The following is a 22,903-nucleotide window of genomic DNA, read 5'->3' as shown; positions in this document are numbered from 1 at the left end:
GTTTCAGGATACTTCAACGTGCAGAAATGGGTGAGTAACAGAGTTCAGATATGGATAATACTTGAGTGCAGTCCGTGAATGGATAATGGATATTCCCTATGCAGGAACGTCGGATGGAGATATCCTGAGTGGAGAAGAGGCTAACAGGCTGACGGCACACACTCACGCACCCCTTGACTGGACTGAAAGGCTTACGGCTCGTACACCACGGCAGAGATGATCTGGACAGACTGGGATCGGCACAGAGAACTGGTAAGTAAACACAGGGTAGATAGGTTAGTGACACTCGTAGAGAGAAGCACTATGAGTCCGCTTCGTATGAACGAGCCCGGACAATGAGAGGTGCGTGGTGTGTGCTTATGAAGCAGAGTGGCTAATGGGGTGCAGGTGTCTCTTGTTAAAACTCAGGTGACTGTGATCGTTGGGTGATTGTGGTGGAAGAACCTGGCCAATCCGTGACAGCGCCCTTGAGGAGTGAGATATATAAAATGATGTAAAATTAACTATAGAAAAGGTGGAGAGAGGGAAATGGAAAGGAAGAGAGATGGAGAAATTCATTGTTGTAAAAATCTTTCTCTCCTCATTCCAAGAGATATTAGAAGAGGATAGAGAAAGAAAAACTGTGAGTGAGAGAGAAACAAAGAAAATTATAAAGAGAAAGAAGAAAATAATGAAGGATAAATAAATAAATTGAAGATGTTAACTGAATAATGAAGTACTGAAGGATGCCCAGAGAGCGAAACAATTAATTAATAGTAATTAATAGTAAAAGACTGAATACAAATAATAACAATAATAAAAATTGGGATGTACAGTAACAGTAATGGCAACAATGGTGTGGCAAAAAAAAAAAAGCATATGGTACCTTTAATTCTACATGAAGATAGAGAGAATAGAAGCTTAGATGAGATCATTCAAAGAGACATGTAAACATAAAAATAGAGGAAATAAGAAAAAACAGATAATAATAATTAAAAAAGCATATTATTATAATAATATTAATAATATTAAAAAAAAAAACTATTTTGAAAATGTTTCACTGCAGATATGTACACTTATTTGTACGTAATAAGAGTATGTATTCAATAGGGGCATTAATTCACAAATCAGGGTTGATATTTATATAACTTGATATTTAAAAAAGAACAATGGAGATATAGTTGTTTGAATTCAGATATCTTATGTTTGAAAATGGCTATCCGTTTTTCATTATTAATGTAGTCTCTTAATAATTTTTGCCATTGTGTAACAGAGATTCTGTTTTTATTTTTCCAGTTTAAAATGGTTGATTAACTAGAGATTAGGGGTTACGTAATCCGGCGTGGGTTTTTTTTTTGTGAATAGTAGATAGTTTTGAAATGGAGTGATTGATGGACAGGACCAAAGTGCATGAAGATAATCATCTGGAATATTCTGTATTCTATATACAATTTTATATTGGATTAGTTGTATTTTGGTGTTTCTACTCCCAACTAAATGTGCTGATGCAAACTTGTCTGCAAAAATTAATATCTGATTATGTTTAGGTCCTTTTCCCATTGCTTAACTGGAATTTAGGATATTGTATCTGTAGATATTAATAAGGAATATAGTTTAGTCAATAATTGTCTTGAGCTACTAATGGTTTCCAGTTTTTGATGGAATTTTTTATATGTAAAAAAAAAAAAAAAAAAAAACATCCAACATGATGGCAAATAGGTTTTCCAACTAATGTAAATCAATATTTACATAGTATACTAGTAGTACATTTATCTCTGACACACGTGTCAAGCAGATGATTTTGCTAAACTAACACAATACAACAAGAAGGCGTCAGCTAACACATTACATTAAAAGTTAAAACATTAAAAAGTACCATAGTTCAAACCTGTAATATTTAGTTAATACATCTGAAAAGCTAACCAACACATTCTCTCCTGTGAAAGGTTATCCCATTTCTTATGGAAGTTAAATCTGGTGGTTTCACAACCAACCTATTTTTTATATATACAAGTGTGACTCTGTGCCAATATGTACAATATAAAACCATTTAAAAACAAATTTCCTGGTTAAACATTAAGCCACAATAGTGTAATAAACAGTGCAACTTTTTCAAATTTTATATCAAATTGACAAAATTATCCACTAATAACGCTTTTTTTTTCACTCAAAAACTGAGGTACATAAGCTCAGATAAATAAGGGTTATGATTGATCAGTTCCAAAAAAATAAATACGAAACGTGTCCTTATTGAAAGAAAACAAGCTGACAAAAAGATTGAATCCAATATTTGGTGATAAGGTGTCATAACAAGAGATTTATAAGCAATTTTTTGACCGGGAACATCACAAGTGTTATAGGGTTTTCAACACAGCACATGGGTCAATATGATTAATTATTTGTTTTCTAAAATGGGGATTTTGTAATAATGGAAACTTCTCCCCTGTTCCGGTAAATTTGGTTATGTTTACATTCAACATTCGACGCATCCCCCCACTGAGAGCACCACTATAAAGGCCCGGTGTAGTCCCTACTTCAGTGTCTTTTCAGCTAACCTAGACAGCTCATCATGGCAGCGCTGTTTCTTTCCCTGTGTGTATGCTTGGCTCTAGCTCTGAGCAACGCCGCTCCAGCGTGAGTATCTGATACAATATCACATTCTATCTAGAAAAGACTGCAAATAGATCCAAAAATGCCTTTAGTTTTCTAAAGATCCTCAAAGGCATTGGAACAAATAAGTATTAGTTTAATCACAGCACTCACAGTCTTGCATACAGTACAACACTTGTATGTGTGTGTGTGTGTGTGTGTGTGTGTGTGTGTGTGTGTGTAAATATATATATATATACACACACACACAAGTATATATATATTACAAGTGTATATAGATATAGCATATACTTAGCTTTCTGCAGAATAAATGTGATCATGAAAAGCTATTTTAGTTCATATTTGACCAGTATATTTCCATCAACCTCTGTTTGCTTGTAAGTTAAAATTTTGGCTATCGTTGTTTGAGTTTCTGCAAAACAATCAATAACGCAGATACTGATTAAAGTCCACATCAGCATTTGTATTTATTTTGCTGCCTTCCAGAGATAGGTTAATATTTGATCAGTAGGCTACATGTTGTCCTTGCTTAATTCATGTTTGTTTTATTGGTACACTCATATAGCCTATATAGCTTAAAAGCTTAAATCACTGAAACTGCTTTCTTTATTTCAGCCACCATGATGTCATGATGAAAGGTAAGCATGAACATCTATCACTGCAGTTTTTGCAGATTTTCTGAAATTGGTGATGTTTTAAAAAATAGCTAAATTCTTCTCGCCACACGGGAGGCTTTTTACTATTAACATATTATTATGCTGATGGTATGTTAAGGGTTAAATGTGTTATGTTTGACTGACAATAGACTGGTTGTGCAATGGCAGTATACTTAAGATCCTTGCACACTGAGTCAGAAATTTTCGTATGTGTTTTTTAGTATTCGTCATCCTAAAAATTCGTCACGCACAGAAACCTTGCACACCGAGTCCGATGTGTATTAGATAATTTGTTGCGGGGAAAAAAAAAATCGCAAAACAATACAAAATGGAGTCTTCAAACAGTGAGGATGATTTTCTTGTCCTCTCTCTTCTTAAAAAGAGGGAAAAAATTGGATCCATCCAATCCCGAGATTGCGTAGAGAGAAAGGAGAGTTTCACCTCTCCCTATCAAGGAGCTGCGGAATTATCCTGAGCGATTAAACATTTACTTCATTGTCAAAACACCTCTCAAAATGCTTCCTACAGATGCGAAAAATGCAGAAAATTTAACCCAGTCTGAATTTTTTCTTAAGATGGACGAAGGTTTTGGAAGCAGTGTGAATTCTCGACCGAAATTTTCACATGTTAAAAAATAAATACAACCTCATGTTGTGTCAATGGCATTTACACACTGGCTCCGAAACTTTCGTCCGTCATTAAAATAAAAAATCCGATCTGGTTCGATTTTCTGCATTTTTTCGCATCCCTAGCAAGCATTTTGAGAGGTGTTTTGAGAATTCAGAGATCCAGCTTCAGAGCCACCTTACAAGCAAACGCCAAATTGGTTGTGGTCTTTTTAATATGCGGCTGCAGTATCGCTAGCAAAGGATCAAACTGAGCCACTGACATCCTGAAGTAAACTTTGAACTGCTCGGGATAATCCCGCAGCTCCTTGATAAGGAGGTGGAACCCGCAATCTCAGGATTGGATTGACCCAATATTTTCTCTTTCTTTTTTGCTTTTTAAGAAGAGGACAACAAAATCATCCACACTGCTTGAAGACTTAATTTTTTGCATCAGATTAATTAATACGGATTGGACTCAGTGTGAAAGGTTTCTGTGCGCTACAAATTTTTAGAATGACGAATACAGAAAAAATGCATAGAAAATTTCGGACACAGTGTGCAAGGACCTTTACTCTTGAATTTACTCCATGCTCTAGATGTCTTGAATGATAAATTTATGTAATCATAGATGCTCCTGAGCTCCATGATGCCAAACCTGACCGGTGTAAAGGCATTGAGTTTGATGCCATCACTCCCGATGAAAAAGGAAACACTTTCTTTTTCAAAGGTCTACTTTGATAATTCCTCTTTTATTATTCCAGGCCATCTATTAGAAATGTCCTTACATGGCCATGCCAGGTTGAGTTTAAGTTAACGTAGCTTCTTTCTTTTTTTGGCATTCTTGGTTTTGATTTTTTATATTCAGGTGACCATTTATGGAAAGGTTTCTCCGGATCAGCTGAGCTCTCAAGCAGCATCTTCAAAGAACTGGATGACTATCATGACCTGGGTCATGTCGATGCAGCCTTCCGCATGCACCAACAAGATGATGCCAGTGTTCATGACCACGTCTACTTCTTTCTGGTGCTTTTTATGAGTTACATCTAGTACCTCACATGAATGTTTCTATACAGACAGTACTTTTATCAAAACAATTTAAAATCAACTTTAATTTTTCTTTGCACAACTAAGAACTTTTCAAATATTTATTCACACTGTGCAAACCCAAGCCTGCAGTCTATAATATAACAACCATAGACATGCGGTCCAATGCTGATAAGTGTTTTCGATTTTCTATTAAGGATGACAAAGTCTTTAGCTTTTACAACTACACCCTTGAGAAAGGCTACCCTGTGGAGATCCAGAAGGAGTTTCCTGGTATCCCCAGCCACTTAGATGCTGCGGTTGAGTGTCCCAAAGGAGAATGCATGACTGATTCAGTGCTGTTCTTCAAAGGTTATTGAATCATACATGCTCTACATTCACATCAACAATGACAATTTAAAGATTGGGTGCCTTTATAAAACTATCATGTACTTCAAATACTCCTATTATGGGTATACCTTAGGATTGTGTGCGCAAAATTTGTGGTTCCACTTTATCTTGATGGTCCCTTTAACACATTCTGTTTACTATAAGTAACGTTACACCTGCATGTCTACTAACTCTCATTAGATTGTTAGTAGAGTGTTAATAGACTGGTAGGGTTAGAATAAGTTGACCTGTAGTTGCAAAGTTACTTATAGTCAGTATAATGTCTGTTGGAGGAGCATCACAATAAAGAGTTGGCAGATATTAAGCAGAGAGTCTACTAATACTCTAATGAGAGTTAGTTGGCATGTAGTTGCAAAGTTACTTATAGTAAAACAGAATTTGCAAAAGGGACAATCAAAATAAAGTGTTACCGAATTTGGTGCTTTGCTTATATAGTATATAGGGCTCTATCTTGCACCCGGCGCAAATTACTTTGTACAGTGACGCATGTATCATTCCTATTTTGCACCCGCGCAAAGCGGGCTTTTCCCTCCAGACGCACGTCGGTTAACTAAGAAATACACTTGCGCTCCCCGGGGCGGTTCAGCGCAAAGAGGAGGCGTGTTCCGGCGCAAACTTTCCCTAAAACAATTGCGCCACTGACCAGAAAAAACCTAGTCTAAAGTCAGTGGCGCGTTGCGCGTTGTTCATAATGCTATTTTAAGCACGCATGCTTGGCCATAATGTAGCGGGTGCACAACGCACATACACTTTGATTGTCTCATCAACACAGATGCAGCAGTTTTTATTTTTGCAAATCATACATTATAACAAGGAAAAATATTAACACATGAGGGAAATCATTGTGGTATCCATGAAAAATTTAGTTTTTTTCCTCCACGCCTGTTTAACCGACGCTGATTTGGGTGGGTTTCTCCCATCCCCATACAACGTCACTTCTCTGTCTTCCACGGTCCTGACAAGAACGTCGGTCTCCTCGGCTGTGAACCGCTCCTGGCGCGCGCCTGGTAAATTACGCCCAAACCACACCTATGAATAATGAAGCTACTTCAGACCAACCCCTTTTAGATTTGCGCCAGGCACAAGAGGCATTTATCCCGCCGGGAAAATAGCAACAGCGCCGGGATCCGGCCACAAAGTTACTTGCGCTTTGCGCTTTGACACTTGCGTTTCAGATCGTTAAAATAGGGCCCATAGTGTGATTTGCACATTAATATATAACACAATAAACCTCTGCAGGAAACGAAACTTACACCTATGACATCAAGACAGAGACAGTTAAGAAGAAGATGTGGACACACTTGCCAAACTGCACATCTGCCTTTCGCTGGCTAGAGCACTATTACTGTTTCCATGGTCACAACTTCACCAGATTCCATCCAATTTCTGGGGAGGTGACAGGAACATATCCTAAGGATGCCCGACGCTACTTCATGAAGTGCGATGGAGGATTTGGTGAGTCACTTTGTTCTGTTTTCACTTTCCTGTTATTCACAAGGTATATCTCTATTATATCTCATTTTACCTTGAGTTTTTGACGTAATGTCTAGTTGAAATGGCTCCTTAGGTCATGGAGGGGGTGCAAGAAGGCTACGCTGCAGTGACGTCAAGCTGCATGCTGTCACCACAGATGATAAAGGGAAATCATATGCATTCCATGGTAAATACAGTATCATTGCAATCTATTTTTTCTTCTTTTAACATGTGAAACTTGCACTCAACAATTCTCACTATGAACCAGTTTCTTATTAGCATGCATATTACTGGTATATTGGCTGTACTTATAAAGCACATATTAATGGCTTATTCTGCATGACCAAATTCTACATTCCTTAATCCTGCCCAATACCTAAACTTAACCACCACCTTACTAGCTATTAAAAAGCAGTAATTGAGTTTACTGAGGCAAAACTTGTAGTTAATAGTTAGAATTGGAGCCTAATCTAAAGTTTGAGCACAATATAACTATACTATACTTACAGATGAAATGTACTTGCGTTTGGACACACACCGAGATGGCAGTCACCATTTCAATATTTCAAAGTCATGGAAGGAAATCTCTGGTGGAGTGGATGCTGTTTTTTCTTATGGTGATAAAATGTACATCATCCAGGTAAAATAAATACTTAAAAGAGGCTAAGCTTTAAATTGATTTCCATTGCTATTATTTTAGCCTGACATTTCAAAGCCTTTTCTTTAATCTTTACAATTTTAAAGAAGTAGTGTTCAGCATGTGGTGACCGATTATTTTGTTTTGCGCAAATAGGGTGGTCAAGTCTATATCTACAAGTCAGCAGTCCATTACACTCTCATAGAGGGCTACCCCAAACCTCTGAAGGAAGAACTAGGCATCGATGGCCCTGTGGATGCAGCATTTTTGTGTCCAAATCAGCACACTGTATTCATTATACAAGGTAGGAACAATGTGTGATTTTTATCAGATCATTCATTCGCATTTACAGTACATAGATGTTGTGAAGACAAGATGAGCGAAGAATGTAATACTAATAAGTATTTAAATGTAATATCCCCTTCACTTCCTAGAGTGATTCCTAACAAGATCTTTACTGTGTCATGCAATAATGCTGTAACATTCTCAGAGACAAGACAGAGGATCCAAATGCAGGAATAGTAATCAGGAAACCAGGAAACAGAACTGAGTACCTCTAAACAGTAATGACATTGACAAGGCCATACAATGAATACAGGAAACAATTGCTTATATACAGGGCAATAGACTAACAAGACATACATGGAAACATTCAAGGATTAACAAGGGGGAAACAGGAACAAGAAACAAACTAAAAGTCTTAAAACAACAGCAAACACAGGCAGATTATGAAGTTGAGGTGGCAAAGCAGGGGACCACGGAGGGGGGACGTGTGGGTGCCGGTGGGGCTGAAGACCATGCCGTGGCTGGCAGACCTTGGACAGGCATGACTCTTTTTATTTGCATTATTGAGACAGGATAGCATAGAGTAGACAGGAAGCAAAGTGGGAAAGAGAAGGGGACTGGATCAGGAAAGGTCCACAAGCCGGGACTTGAACTTGGGCCGCCCGGAGCGCAACCATGATGCATGTCAGAGCAGCTGTGACCGGCAATGAAGTTTTAGTAATGACAGGGATCTTGGGAAAGTCAGAGATGGCACTCCTAGCCATGGGAATATAGGCAGGGAACACATGGAACTCAAAGAAGGTCTCTGTGGCCGTGAGAGAACAGGCAGGGATGGCCTATATGGATTACTTTGTTTCTAGTTCATGTTCCTGTTGCCCCTTGTCATCTCCTGATGAACCCCTTTTCACATTTCCGGGGTTCTCAGAAGCAGATTGATTACAGCAGTCAGAAGAGAGAATGATTTGAAACTTGCCAAGACTTCCTCAGCTGTTGTATTAGAAACACTCAAGCAGCAGTGTTGATTTGTTTTTAACAATTTACTTCCAAGGTAATATAACACAAAGTATAGCATTATAAATGTTAAACTAATTAAATATGAAAAACTACATTTGCGATATGGTGTTTACTTAAAAAATAAGTCATCACAGTAAAAAGGGTCCATTGTGCGCACCTGTGTCTTGTTAGACAATTACACTTGTGTGTATATAAGCCCTTGTGTTTCCCATGTTCCTTGTCAGGTCTTGCCCATTCGTGGTTGTCTCTTTGGTGAGCACGGTTCTGTTTTCCTCGTGTTTCCTATTTCCTTGCTCCTGGTATTTTTGTCATTTAAAAATATTAAATTATTACATTTGGTTCTCTTTGAAACATACGTATGATATCTCACTATGGGAAACGCCTCTCGGCGTGACCAATCCTGGAAGCACCAATTACACCATGTCTGTCAGCTGACAGGCCAATCACCACAGTGATGTGAGAGGCCCGCCTCCCTAATATATACCGTTGCAACGGAAGTGAATCAATCAAAACTAACTTTAACTGGAAAATAACTTTATTCTAGAGCTGCTGTAAAGCCAAAACAATCTGTTACTTTAATTTCCTATTTTCACTGTAAAGCCGCTTTGGAACCATCTACTTTGTTTGTAAGCGCTATATAAATGAAGATGACTTGACTTGTCAACTGACAGATATGGGGCATATAGCACTTCCAGGATTGCACACGCCCGAGGCATTTCCCATAGTGAGATACCTCACATCTGTTATCAGAGAACTGGTTACGCAAGTAAGTGTTTCTGAGTTCCCAACATAACAATTGTCTGATTTTCCTTCTCAGGTCAAAAAATGTGTGAAGTTGATCTTGCGGCCACACCCCGAGTTGTTAAAAAGGAGATGCCTATTCCCTTCCCTAAAATTGATGCTGGCTTCTGTGATGCTGATGGTGTGAAGGTGTTTATTGGACCAGAATACTATTCATATGCAAGCCCAATGATTCTAGCTATGAGCAGAATTAGACCTCAACCTCAAAAGATCTCTCCAGAAAAATTTGCCTGTGAAGACTAAAGATTAGGCTAGGCAACAGCTTCTGATGATAAGTCATTTCAATAAGCTAATGATTTTGCTGCATATTGTGCTAATAAAAATTACACTTGTCTGGCATATCTTTGAATTTTCATTGTCCACTCAGGTTGTTAGTGTGGTCAAAAACAACACAAAAGAAAAAAATGACCCTTTAATATTTGTAGCAAAATAGCTCAAAAGGGAAATATATATTAATTATATATATATAATTAATCATAAATCGTTTTGATCAATTATTGCCTAAATATTTAAATCGCCCAAAAAGGGCGATGGAAATGTATTTATATTACCCTGGTTAAAACCAGACTATTCTCAGTTGTAACCGAGTTATGGTCTGGCAAAGCGTCATAGACAAATCATTTCCAGAGGGGCATCACCAAAGGACGTCGCGGATAGACCTAAAACCAATCAGAGCGATGAAGGAGATGACGTATGCAGAGCGGCAGAAACATCTCCGAGTGTTGTTCTTTGCTCGGTTTTTGACAAAAAGGAAACGTTCAAATCGCTTAAAACAGATGCGATAGCTGATTCGAACGAGTGATGTTCGACGGCGGCATCCATCTTTGTAATGTAGGCTACAAAATCTGCTTCAAAATCCCAGCGCTGTCGTCATCGTGTAAAGCCCGCCCCAACGTTTCTGATTGGTGCCTCGATTTCGACGGATTGGAAATGGGCTTGAATGAGCTCTTTGCCAGACTAACTTTCAGAGCAAATCTAAATTTGCCGGAAGTTGTCTGGGTTTTCCCAGGCTTTATTTATATAGCACAATTAAATACAATTTACATTGTCCAATATGCTTTACAATAGTAATACATTTTTTAAAAAATCATAAAAACTAACAACAATACAACAACAGTACAAATATAAATTTAAGTAAAATACCATAAAGTAAGTGCTTCACCAATTTAAAATAATGATGAGATGCAATGGAATGGTGCTTCAGCATGTGTTAACTGCCTTATCAAACAAAAATGTTTTTAACTTGGATCGAAAAACAAATAATAAAGAGGGGCCACTCTAACTGAAATGGGCAAGTCCTTCCATAATCTAGGGGCAACTACAGAAAAAGCACGGTCCCCCCTACACTCCAATTTTGACTTAGGGATAGACAGGAGTCTCTGATTTGATAACCGGAGTGATCTAGTTGGATGATGCTCAGTCAATAGAGCAGACAAGAAGGGTGGAGCCAGACTATTTAAAGATTTGTAAAAGTTTAAACTCCACTCTATAACGCACTGGCAACCAGTGTAAGGAACGTAAAATTGGCGTAATATGAAAAAGGGAATCCAATTATTTATATAATTAACACAAATTATAATGAATTATGAATATATAGATGGGATAGGTCAGCTTTCAGAATAACTTTTAACAGAATTAATTTCACATCTGTTCGTCCACCGAACGGACATTACGATCTTCTTCTTATCAACTCTCAAGTAAGGTTATTCTTCTGCTCATGAAGAATAACTTTTCTGTTCTATTAGATTACAAACTAAAGTACTCAACTGTATAAACTTGTAGATGAAGATCAAAACATTTAAGTGACTATGATCAGTGAGCAGCAACAGAGACAATCAAGCGTATAATGGTGTTTAATAAATGAAACTACGAATACATACAGTTGGTACTCAACCAGAATAGTGCTACAATAACAGACTTTGAAAAGTGTCAGTTTATTCTCTCTATTGCGTAATCTGCCGCGGCTCGTTGAGAACTGGTAGCAAATAAATTCAAGTGAAACAGTTAAATGAATTTATAATCCCTAACACTGAAATTATAGTAGGCTACATATTTAGAACTGAAACAAATGTAGGCTTCTATCATTGCAGCAAATTTAAGCAAAGTAACGTTAAAGAGAAACATAAAAGCTAACCGTTAACATTGTGTGCCCAGTTTTTCTAGCCTATAGGCTAATTTAGAAAGGCTATGCATGTCAAGGTTATGCATCTTATAGCCCACTTCATGTTATTTTAATTTGTTAGTAGGCCTAGATTTATGAACTGAAACATAACAGTAAAATAAATTAAACTAAATGATCGTAAAATTAAAACATTCCATATGTCAGGACTTGCTAACCGATGTTAGTCGGCAGCATTTGTGTTTTAGCATTAATTCATATTTAAATGGGCGCACAGTAGGTTGTTATGATTAGCATAATTTTCTTGAATATATAAAGAAAACATTTCAAAATAAAACATTGCAATAGAAAAATGTCACATCAATGAGGCTTTGGTTAAGCTCAAGCTCATAAAACAGCGTTCAGACGATAGCTGTATGATCAACGCTTCAACATGTTCCTCGCGGCGCTTCAAGCGTTCTGAGCTCGAATCTCAGCTCTACTTTCCTCATAATTTTGTTTGTACTTTAAAAGGCTATTTGTCAAAAATGAAAACTTCTGAAATGGTAATTTATTGATTCGAAACACTTTTCAGAGCTTTGTTATTCATTGTCTGTTATTTTTATTAATAGGCGTTTAGATGATAACATTAAAGCCTACATGCTGTTAACCGATGTTGGCCGACAGCGTTTATGTTTTACCGTTCTTAATACTTAAATATAGGTAACAGATTATTAAAGTCAAGCGTTTTGTTTGATTGTCATCCGATCGCTAAATTAATCTGCTAAATTACTGTTTTGTGAATCATTCACGAAATTGAGATGACTGACAGTGATACCCGGCCATAGCAATGAAAGAACATTTTCAAAAAAGATCCATACATTGAACAAATCAGAAAAAATACTGATTTTGTTGCCTTCTACAAAAAAAATAAGACTAACTAAGTAGTATTGCTTTTAATATAAAAACCAATGAAAATGTAAAAGAACACTAAAATTAATTCAGTTTAAAACCCCATTGCACATGTCAAGGTTTAAATAAAGAGTCAGGACAGTTTATTTATTTAAAACAAGTATAGTGTTTTAAATGTCATCGAGACACATCGAGAGATTTATCCTGAAAGGAATTTAGCCTTTGCCTGCTCCATATCATCAGGCTGGCTATCCGACACTCTCCATATGAAAGACGGGACATTAACACCTATATTGTCCTGCAGCCCCACGATAAAGCACTGAACTGCCCCTCCAAACCCCCCACAGTCTCTGAGAGGAGCGTCTGGGACAAAGAGAAGTCGCAGACATTAGCATTATTAAAGTGTTGATATAAAGGAATTAAATCATTTAGGTCACATGTAGTAATGCACCATTCATTCACACAGAACACGTAGGATTCGTATTTAAATAGTATTATTGCAGGGTATAGTATTATTACAAAACAATGGTAGGGGAAACAATGAGTTATTTGCAACTTGTGAAGCTTGTGAACATATTAGCAACACAGCTAGTAATGACAGCGTTCGGTTTTATTGTTGTCATCAATTAATACACGTCTTAATTACATTACATTTGGCTGACGCATTTTTACATTAATACATTATGTTGTCAATAAATTACCTTTGTCGGTAAGTTTTGGCCACTACCTGACATCATCTACCCAATGTTCCCTTTCACCAGACATTTTCTTTTCATTAGCAGGATCCGCTTTCATTGAAATGTCATTAGAGGGCAAGTGTCGCACCGTCACCCTTAGCAGGCACGCAGTAATGGCGGCAGGCAAGATGGCGGCGCCCATAGAGTTTGCGGCGGATTTGTGTATATGTATGAAAAGAAAAAAAACAAAACAAAAAACACCACATCTCTTAAATAGACACTATATATTACAGCAGGTAAATAATTATAGTAATACCAACAATGGTAATCCGAATACCTACACGAAAAAACAAAACACAAAAAAAACACAGCGTATCTTAAAGACAAATCAGTCCACACCTATTTTCTGTGAAATGACCAATGGTAGGTAGGAACTTTGAGCGGGAGAACGTTTTCTTTGTCTCCTTCTGACAGCCTAATTTGCATGGTGTCAGAATTGGTCATTTTTTGTCCAAAGGATGGTAAAAATAGTAACATATCTTATCACATTTTATCGTAACATACTATGCATCGTAATACCACAAAAGATATGGCTGGAAGATATTCAAGCAGATATACATTCTTACACTTGAATATAAGCACTTAGTTTAACTAACACAACTAAAAAGTCGTAATTTGTCTAATATAAGGTGGGGAACATACATACACACAGGAATATATTATATACATTCTGGGATGATTTAATTATGAGTTAAAGGGGTCATATAATGGTACATGCACTTTTACAAGTTGATTGTACTGAAATGTGTGTTGGCAGTGTCTGTACACAACCATCATATAATGATAAAAATCCATCCAGTGTTTTTGTTTTAATCTCCTTATATGTTTTCCCCTGCCTCAAATCGAGCCGTTCGAGCCTGTGACGTCACAAGCTCGCACGCCCCTCCCTCGATTGTTGATTGACGGGAGCGTTTCAACACAGACCCGCCCTCGCTCATGAGAGAGCTGTCAATCATAGTCTGCGCGGACCGGCGCGGTCATTGTTGATATGCTGGAGCACTGTCTATGAGCAGAATGGCGTCTAAGTGATTGTTGTGTTCTGTTCTTGGGTGTAATAACGAACACAGCAGTCATTTTAATGTTCCTGAATCCGAACCGCTGAAGACGCAGTGGCTGAGTTTGTTTTCGAAGGGAATATTCCCCACGAGCAACGTCGATGCTCTCATGTTTGCGAGAATCATTTCACACACCAGACTGCTTTATAAACGAGGATCAGTATAAAGCTGGATTTGCTAAGAAGCTGCTCATGAAAAAAGGATCGGTACCAGATATTCGTGTTCCTGCTGAATCTCCAGAAGAACGGAAGTGAGTGTAACGTTTTATTAAACTTTATATTAATATTTTAATCTTTTACAAATCGCTAGCTGCACGCTTCACAATGAATGCGTCTTAAGGTTTACACTCAGGGTACATTACGGCATGTTTTCTATGTATGACGTTCTCAATATAATTCATAATCCCACGTTTATACTGAACAACGCGTTATGGTTATTGTGTTACAAACGTGTACGCACAGAACTGAGAGGCGGAGTCAGCAAAGCTCATTATCATTTAAAGTCATATGCACTGAAACGGCGTGCTGAAAACAGAGCTGTTTTTGACCAGGTAAAATAAGTGTTTTCTTACAATACTAATGAGAATTTTTAATTAAAGTATATTACAAACTTTTAATTTAGACCCTAAATAATCATATTAGCTTGTACAAAAATGGCATTATATGACCCCTTTAAAAGAATGTCTGTGTCTATGTATATTGAGTGCGTTTCTCCAAAGTCCGTCCATGCCACATGGCCTTTCGTGCCTGCCGTGGGAGGGAAGTTGAGTTGATTGAGATCTTTTTGAACCTCACGAAGGAGCTTCGAGGTGATTCTGTTTAGCCTCTGCCAGGCCACTAAAGTGATAATGGGGGAAATTCAATCCAGACTCATCGGCACATGAAGAAGTCAAAAGGTTAAAAGCTTTCTGAAGCTTAGAACTGAATTGGTCATCGTGATTCAGTCCAGACGCTACAGCTCCTATGACCAGAACAATACACAGACCTAGTAGTTATTCATTTGATGACTGTAGTGTATCTGGACCGTGTCAGCGTGACTCATGCAGTACAACATGTGAAAATGCTTTTAACCCCTTTGACTCCTATCCGTAACTCAGGCCTGGCACCACAGAGTCTGCGTCAAAATTGCCATTGACACCTTTACGGCATGAGAGTATTTACCCAAACACCAATAAACTAGCCAATAAAAAGATCTTATCGACCTAACATCCCCTTTCTGCAGAGAAAGGAATGCCAGGCGGCCGAAAGAAAGCTCCTTCCACGACGCACACACACACGCACACACATACACCAAGCTTTAATTAATTTCCTCATATAAAGACATTTACTAAGATATATTTGATATGTTTTTATGTTTGCCTGATTGCCCAGGTCATATTGGGGTTTCTATGATGTTATCATAGTATTAAATGAATTATAAAAGCTTGCAATTATGCATTGAGATGTAACTTTGCAGTCCTACACTCTTGTTACATGTCTTTTCTGATACCTTCAGAATCCCCTGGGTCTGACCAACCCATATATACATGAACATACTGTAAAATGTTTGATTACATGTATAACCTTTGTCCGAAGGAAAAATGACCACTTCTAACCCGGTCATAAAACATGCAAATGAACGAGCCTTGACAAGACAAAGAAGACTGACTCGCGCCAAAAACTGAGGAGTCTCATTGGTTGGTTCCTCCCAAAGGAGGCGTGAACTCTTTACTTTTAAAAGTCAGGATCTTGTGTTTGCAAACCCTCTTACCTCTTCTCTTCCTTCTTCTTCGGGTGGCTTCATCATGTAACTCCTCTTCTTCGTGATCTCCTTTCCGGGGATCTTTTGTTTGTTTGTTTAAGTTTTGTTTTTCCTTTCTACTTTCTTCATTTCCCCAGACGAGTAAATGAACTTAGCCTGAATTGTTTCTTTGGTAATTTACGTCAAAGACCTATAAACCTTCTTTGAAAGTGCGCGCTCCGGACCATGGACCACGTGACGCTCCGACGGAACACACACGACACGAGGCCGCTCACCCACGCAGCTGTGTTCAGCAACATAAGAGAACCATATATGCAACTATATTCATGTTATCAAGCTTTCAGAGCATTAAGATTGTGTTTTCCGTGTTGTCTCTCAAAGGTTTTAAGGTCTGTAATTTGCCACTGATCCTTCCAGATTCTCTCTCACTCTCTCTCTCTCTTTATTTATGCATTCTCGTTTCATTGTCGTTGTGTTATTGTCTGTAAATACATTTTATTCCTTGTAACGTTAGTAACTGTAACGTAGTTTCCATTTATTAAAATACATTATATTCATTTGATTGACTGATCTTGCTCATATATAAGTCCCTTTAATGTACGATCCAAAGCTACGTGCTTTACAAATTTATTGATACTTAAAAAGGTATTGTTATAGAACAGGAAAGTTAATCCTCGTGGCCAGAGGAATAGCTTCTCTTGAAAGTCTATAAAGTAGGATAATTTTGTGAGGTTTGATGGAGATCGAATGATCAGGTTTGCTGGACAAGCAGATGATTCGATCATAAATTAATCCCCTTAAAGATTATCCTGACAATCGATCTATGATAGACATAATTGATATATTAATATTTAATTATAATCCGTTTTGATTAACCCTCTGGGGACCAAGAACGCGCCCGCGCGTTTTGCTGTTTTTTTTCACATAGCAGCAACATAGACTTAAAATACTCCGTCATTTATGGTCATATAAATAAAATCAATACATGATTATAAACTATAGAGGGTCTTCTTTTTTTGTGTACACTCACATTAACATCAAAACCTTGTGTTTTTTTTAAAATAAATAAAATAAACAGGGTGCGCTTTCAGCTCACTCGGTCTCCGCAAAAATCTTTCTGAAACATGTCTGGAAAATGAACGGAAACTCCGCTAATACTTATCACACAAACATGAAACATACGTCTAAAGAACGCTTTAAATTTCTACTTTTAAATAAAACAATTCACATTTAAAACAAATATTCTCCTGCAGTGTAATCTGTATGAAACTAAAGAGAAGTACAGTTTCTCCTGTCTCAGCTCATTATCGTTAATTTGTTCACACCCACTCGCAGAGCGCGCTATTCATAAGATAATGTGTTGAGGCCATTTGCAAAATAGATAAACGCCCCCAGGCAAATGCTGTAAACGCACTATATTTTTTAGTCAGATTAAGATTCGTCTTGCGCGGCTATGAGGAATAATCCTGGGATATTTAATACAGAAGTGCTGGTTTATTTTCACTTCGAGGAGGAGCAACAGATTCAGCTGAGAACTGTAAGTGTTTTATGGCTGTGCTTTGTTCTAATCGCGATATAGAATAACGTTAGTGTCTGTAAATGGAAAAATAGCATACTGTGAATCATGTTTCTCTCTGTGTGTGTGTGTAAATGAATGAATGAACGCACAGATACGCACTGTTACAGACGAAATAAAAGACAAAATTTCGTTGACTAGTTTTGGATAAAGTTTTTCAAATCAAATAAGCATCAAATAAGCTTCAAAATAAAGACATCAGCTTTTTGTCACGGTGAGACACGGAGATGAACCCAAACGCAGACAGTATAAAATAAGACACGGTTTAATGACAAAACAGGAAAACAAAACCCATGAGGGGGCAAAACAGATGGAACACAGAATACCAGACTGACTAGACTAAACTGGGAAACAAATGAACAAGAAAACAAACAAGAAAACAAACAAGACTTCAAGAGACGCTAACAATGACTAGATGTACACAGGGTACTCACGATCAACGTATAACAATGAACCGACACAAGACAGCAAACACAAGGGGATTAAATAGGAAGACTAATCAAACATAACAGGTGACACGGGTGAAACACTAATGACAGAATCAGGATAACAGGGGGGGGGGGGGGGTAACGAGACAACACAAGCACATGACCAAAACACAAGGCCATGTGCTTGGACACAGAACATGGGTCTGTCATGATCCTGCCAAAATACTAGAACTCACAGACCTGATGGCAGAATCATGACAGTACCCCCTCCTTAAAGAGCGGCTACCAGACGCTCCCCAAGGAGACATTAAACGCGGGACAAGACTGACAGAGACATAGACCAGACCCAACAAAACATGACAAATAATAACAGGGGCATACAAGCGTGAACAATGACCAGGTTGGGGTGAAACATCAGAAAAAATAAACAAGGAAGGGGAGGCGGAGGGACAACAGAGTCTTTGAGCGAGAATCCAGGGTGGGTGGGCGGGACGGTGATCTTGGAACTACAGGGTGTGGGCTTAGGACGGGGGACTCGAACGGACTTGGGTGGAGTGGTGTGAGTAGACGGAGAAACAGTCCTAGGTTGAACCATGACGGGGGAAACAAACGGGAGTCCGGGGGCAGTAGAGACAGGGACACACGAGGAGACAGTCCGGGGACTTCTGACGGGGAACATGGTTGGTGACGGGACAGGACTGGGTGCCGCGCTCACGGCGACCGGCTCTGGAACAGCGCTTGCCGTAGCGGGCTCTGGAACAGCGCTTGCCGTAGCGGGCTCTGGGACAGCGCTTGCCGTAGCGGGCTCTGGGACAGCGCTTGCCGTAGCGGGCTCTGGGACAGCGCTTGCCGTAGCGGGCTCTGGGACAGCGCTTGCCGTAGCGGGCTCTGGGACAGCGCTTGCCGTAGCGGGCTCTGGGACAGCGCTTGCCGTAGCGGGCTCTGGGACAGCGCTTGCCGTAGCGGGCTCTGGGACAGCGCTTGCCGTAGCGGGCTCTGGGACAGCGCTTGCCGTAGCGGGCTCTGGGACAGCGCTTGCCGTAGCGGGCTCTGGGACAGCGCTTGCCGTAGCGGGCTCTGGGACAGCGCTTGCCGTAGCGGGCTCTGGGACAGCGCTTGCCGTAGCGGGCTCTGGGACAGCGCTTGCCGTAGCGGGCTCTGGGACAGCGCTTGCCGTAGCGGGCTCTGGGACAGCGCTTGCCGTAGCGGGCTCTGGGACAGCGCTTGCCGTAGCGGGCTCTGGGACAGCGCTTGCCGTAGCGGGCTCTGGGACAGCGCTTGCCGTAGCGGGCTCTGGGACAGCGCTTGCCGTAGCGGGCTCTGGGACAGCGCTTGCCGTAGCGGGCTCTGGGACAGCGCTTGCCGTAGCGGGCTCTGGGACAGCGCTTGCCGTAGCGGGCTCTGGGACAGCGCTTGCCGTAGCGGGCTCTGGGACAGCGCTTGCCGTAGCGGGCTCTGGGACAGCGCTTGCCGTAGCGGGCTCTGGGACAGCGCTTGCCGTAGCGGGCTCTGGGACAGCGCTTGCCGTAGCGGGCTCTGGGACAGCGCTTGCCGTAGCGGGCTCTGGGACAGCGCTTGCCGTAGCGGGCTCTGGGACAGCGCTTGCCGTAGCGGGCTCTGGGACAGCGCTTGCCGTAGCGGGCTCTGGGACAGCGCTTGCCGTAGCGGGCTCTGGGACAGCGCTTGCCGTAGCGGGCTCTGGGACAGCGCTTGCCGTAGCGGGCTCTGGGACAGCGCTTGCCGTAGCGGGCTCTGGGACAGCGCTTGCCGTAGCGGGCTCTGGGACAGCGCTTGCCGTAGCGGGCTCTGGGACAGCGCTTGCCGTAGCGGGCTCTGGGACAGCGCTTGCCGTAGCGGGCTCTGGGACAGCGCTTGCCGTAGCGGGCTCTGGGACAGCGCTTGCCGTAGCGGGCTCTGGGACAGCGCTTGCCGTAGCGGGCTCTGGGACAGCGCTTGCCGTAGCGGGCTCTGGGACAGCGCTTGCCGTAGCGGGCTCTGGGACAGCGCTTGCCGTAGCGGGCTCTGGGACAGCGCTTGCCGTAGCGGGCTCTGGAACGGGCACTGGGTTCAGCTCCGAAACACCGAACACCGGCCTCTCTAAGATCCGAGCCAGACGCTCCAGATAGTCCCAGCTCAGGAAGGCAGACGGGGCATGAACAGTCTCTAGCTGGACAGACGGGGCGTGAACAGTCTCTAGCTGGACAGACGGGACGTGAACTGGCTCTGGCTGGGCAGACGCAGGTCTCCTCCTCTTCTTCCTCCTGATTCGCGGAGCCGATGATGCCTCGGGAGTCGAACTGGGACGAGTCTGTTCTCCAAGCCTCACGAAGCCTAACCTCAGATCCTCCGGGATCACCGGCAGACAGGCAGGAGGTGACGACACCATGGGACCCTGTGACTCCCGACGAACCAAGCAGTCCACCATGTCCCGGAACGGGCGGTGGGCCAGCCTCTCCCGTTCCGCCAGAGGTGGAGGAACTTTGAGACCCGCAATGAGGTAACGGTTAACCAGGCTCTCCGGTAAAAAATTTCTCTTTGCCTCCACGGCCTGAGAATATCCTCTCAGGGACCTCTCTCCCCGGGGAGGGAAAGGAAGCTTGCCCAACTTGCTGTCATTGATAGCTGACTGCCACCATAGTTCCTGGTCAGCTGATTGTTGTCTTAGTGGGGATGACATACTGTCCGCTGGGTTCAGAATGGGTCGGTTCATTCTGTCACGGTGAGACACGGAGATGAACCCAAACGCAGACAGTATAAAATAAGACACGGTTTAATGACAAAACAGGAAAACAAAACCCATGAGGGGGCAAAACAGATGGAACACAGAATACCAGACTGACTAGACTAAACTGGGAAACAAATGAACAAGAAAACAAACAAAACTTCAAGAGACGCTAACAATGACTAGATGTACACAGGGTACTCACCATCAACGTATAACAATGAACCGACACAAGACAGCAAACACAAGGGGATTAAATAGGAAGACTAATCAAACATAACAGGTGACACGGGTGAAACACTAATGACAGAATCAGGATAACAAGGGGGCGGGGTAACGAGACGAGACAACACAAGCACATGACCAAAACACAAGGCCATGTGCTTGCACACAGAACATGGGTCTGTCATGATCCTGCCAAAATACTAGAACTCACAGACCTGGGGCTCGTTCTTCGTACGTTGCTTAAAACATCCGAGATCAAATGAGACATCTAAGATTATATCATCGTGCTAATCATGATCCGGCTAATTGGGTTCTTCGAACACACCTGTTGTTTATGATTAGTATCGCTGGATTGGGTTATCTGAGATAATTGCGCGTTCATGCGCTGGGTTAAAAGGGGATATGTATCGATAGTAGAAACATTGATCAGCAACGCTGCTATTGGCTGCTCACCGTGGCCAAAGAGCGCGCTCAGTTTTACTCTGCAGCAGAGCAAGAGCTATTGCTAGAAGGTTATGCTGAATTTGAAAACTTAATTACAAGTTTTCACCTAAAATGTGCAAAGCCAGGAGAGAGGGCTGGCAAAAAGTAGCCAATTAAGTTTGTAGTGAGTTTGTAGTTTAGATGTTTTTATCACTTATTACAGTATATATATTTTTTATTTTAATAATTTCTAAATAATTAATAACTTTGTTCATTGTAATGTCAGTCACCACCCACTACTAGAACATGGGAACAAGTAAAAGTGAAGTACTAGAATATTCTACATAATGGTAATTTGTAGCCTACTATAGGCTACTATAGTCTCTTTTAAAAAGGCACTGTTAATAAATGTTTGCTTGTTTATAAAAGCAACCAAGAAAAAGGCTGAGAAAAAAAAGAAAAGAAAAACAAACAGGTGGTGGTCCTGCACCCCCACATTATACCCCGGCAGAAGAGCTGGCCCTTGGGTTAAATGTGAACCGACCTGTCCTGGGTTCAGCTCTTCCTCAGACACACAGCAGGGACCAGTAGCAGCAACTCCTTCATTACTGGTAAATGAACTTTAAATGATCTTACACTGTAAAATATTTTTTTGCTGCACTATAGGCCTATAATCCCAATGGCTGGTCCAGTCATATCAACTGTTAAACCTTGAGTAGGCCTAGTGATGAATTGCTTACTTGTGAAAGTGTGCATGTGTGAAACTACATGTAGCCTAGTTAATAAAAAATAAAAAAATGTTGCCATGAGTTTTTGATCACATTTCCCCCCAGTGTACTTCATTGTAATGAAATTGTGTTTTCCTCTTTTGTGCAGTTTTAAATACCAACACATTTATCTGTTCCAAGTGGCTGAAGCATGTGCAGTAAGTGGACTTTTCCAAACTTTACATCAAAAGGGAAGAAAGTACAACACTTTGTAATGCCCATTTCCCCACCAATGCACAGGACAGTGAAGAAACTCTCTCAGATGACTGTCTTTTGGAGAAAGTATCTTTAAATAACTTTACTTAATTTACACTTGAGTACCTATTATTTCTGAATGCAACATGTGTTGCAGGAGTCCACATCTACAGAAAGGCCTACAGAAGAGTCTGCACAAAGCAGTTATACAGAGGTGGGCAGTGTATACTTTTCCTTTTATTTTTTGTTGCATAAGGCTTGTGTTGACAGGTTTAACCCAAGCCCCCCTGCCCCTAGAAAATAGAGTATTTTGGGGGGGACAACTTAAAGAAAAAAAACTGGCACTATAGAGTTAGAGATAGAGTTACTTCAAAGGAACTTCAGAGTAAGTGCTAATATATTATTTCACACAGAGTACTATTGCTGACCTTGCATAGTATCTCTTATTGCAGGCAAAATATGACTTGATCACTGGCTTTTCTTTACAAAGAACAATTTAAATAAAAAATCAAATAACTAAGCATATTT

At 40.6% G+C, this 22,903-nt stretch overlaps 1 protein-coding gene across 1 annotated transcript; it reads left to right on the top strand.

The window, feature by feature from the left end:
* The first annotated feature begins 2,506 nt into the window (after positions 1 to 2,506).
* On the top strand, positions 2,507 to 9,836 carry hpxb (hemopexin b). Its single transcript, XM_056236544.1, has 10 exons — positions 2,507 to 2,613; positions 3,205 to 3,227; positions 4,482 to 4,580; positions 4,719 to 4,876; positions 5,095 to 5,248; positions 6,527 to 6,742; positions 6,855 to 6,947; positions 7,270 to 7,400; positions 7,554 to 7,701; positions 9,514 to 9,836. Exons 1-10 carry the CDS (start codon positions 2,549 to 2,551, stop codon positions 9,738 to 9,740), a joined length of 1,314 nt encoding a protein of 437 aa, XP_056092519.1. The 5' UTR covers positions 2,507 to 2,548; the 3' UTR covers positions 9,741 to 9,836.
* Positions 9,837 to 22,903: the final 13,067 nt, after the last annotated feature.

The sequence above is a fragment of the Rhinichthys klamathensis genome, unplaced genomic scaffold (assembly GCF_029890125.1).
Source record: "Rhinichthys klamathensis goyatoka isolate OS25496 unplaced genomic scaffold, OSU_Roscu_1.1 h1tg000452l_1, whole genome shotgun sequence".
Lineage (NCBI taxonomy): Eukaryota > Metazoa > Chordata > Actinopteri > Cypriniformes > Leuciscidae > Rhinichthys > Rhinichthys klamathensis.
This window is presented reverse-complemented; position numbering and strand designations above follow the sequence as displayed.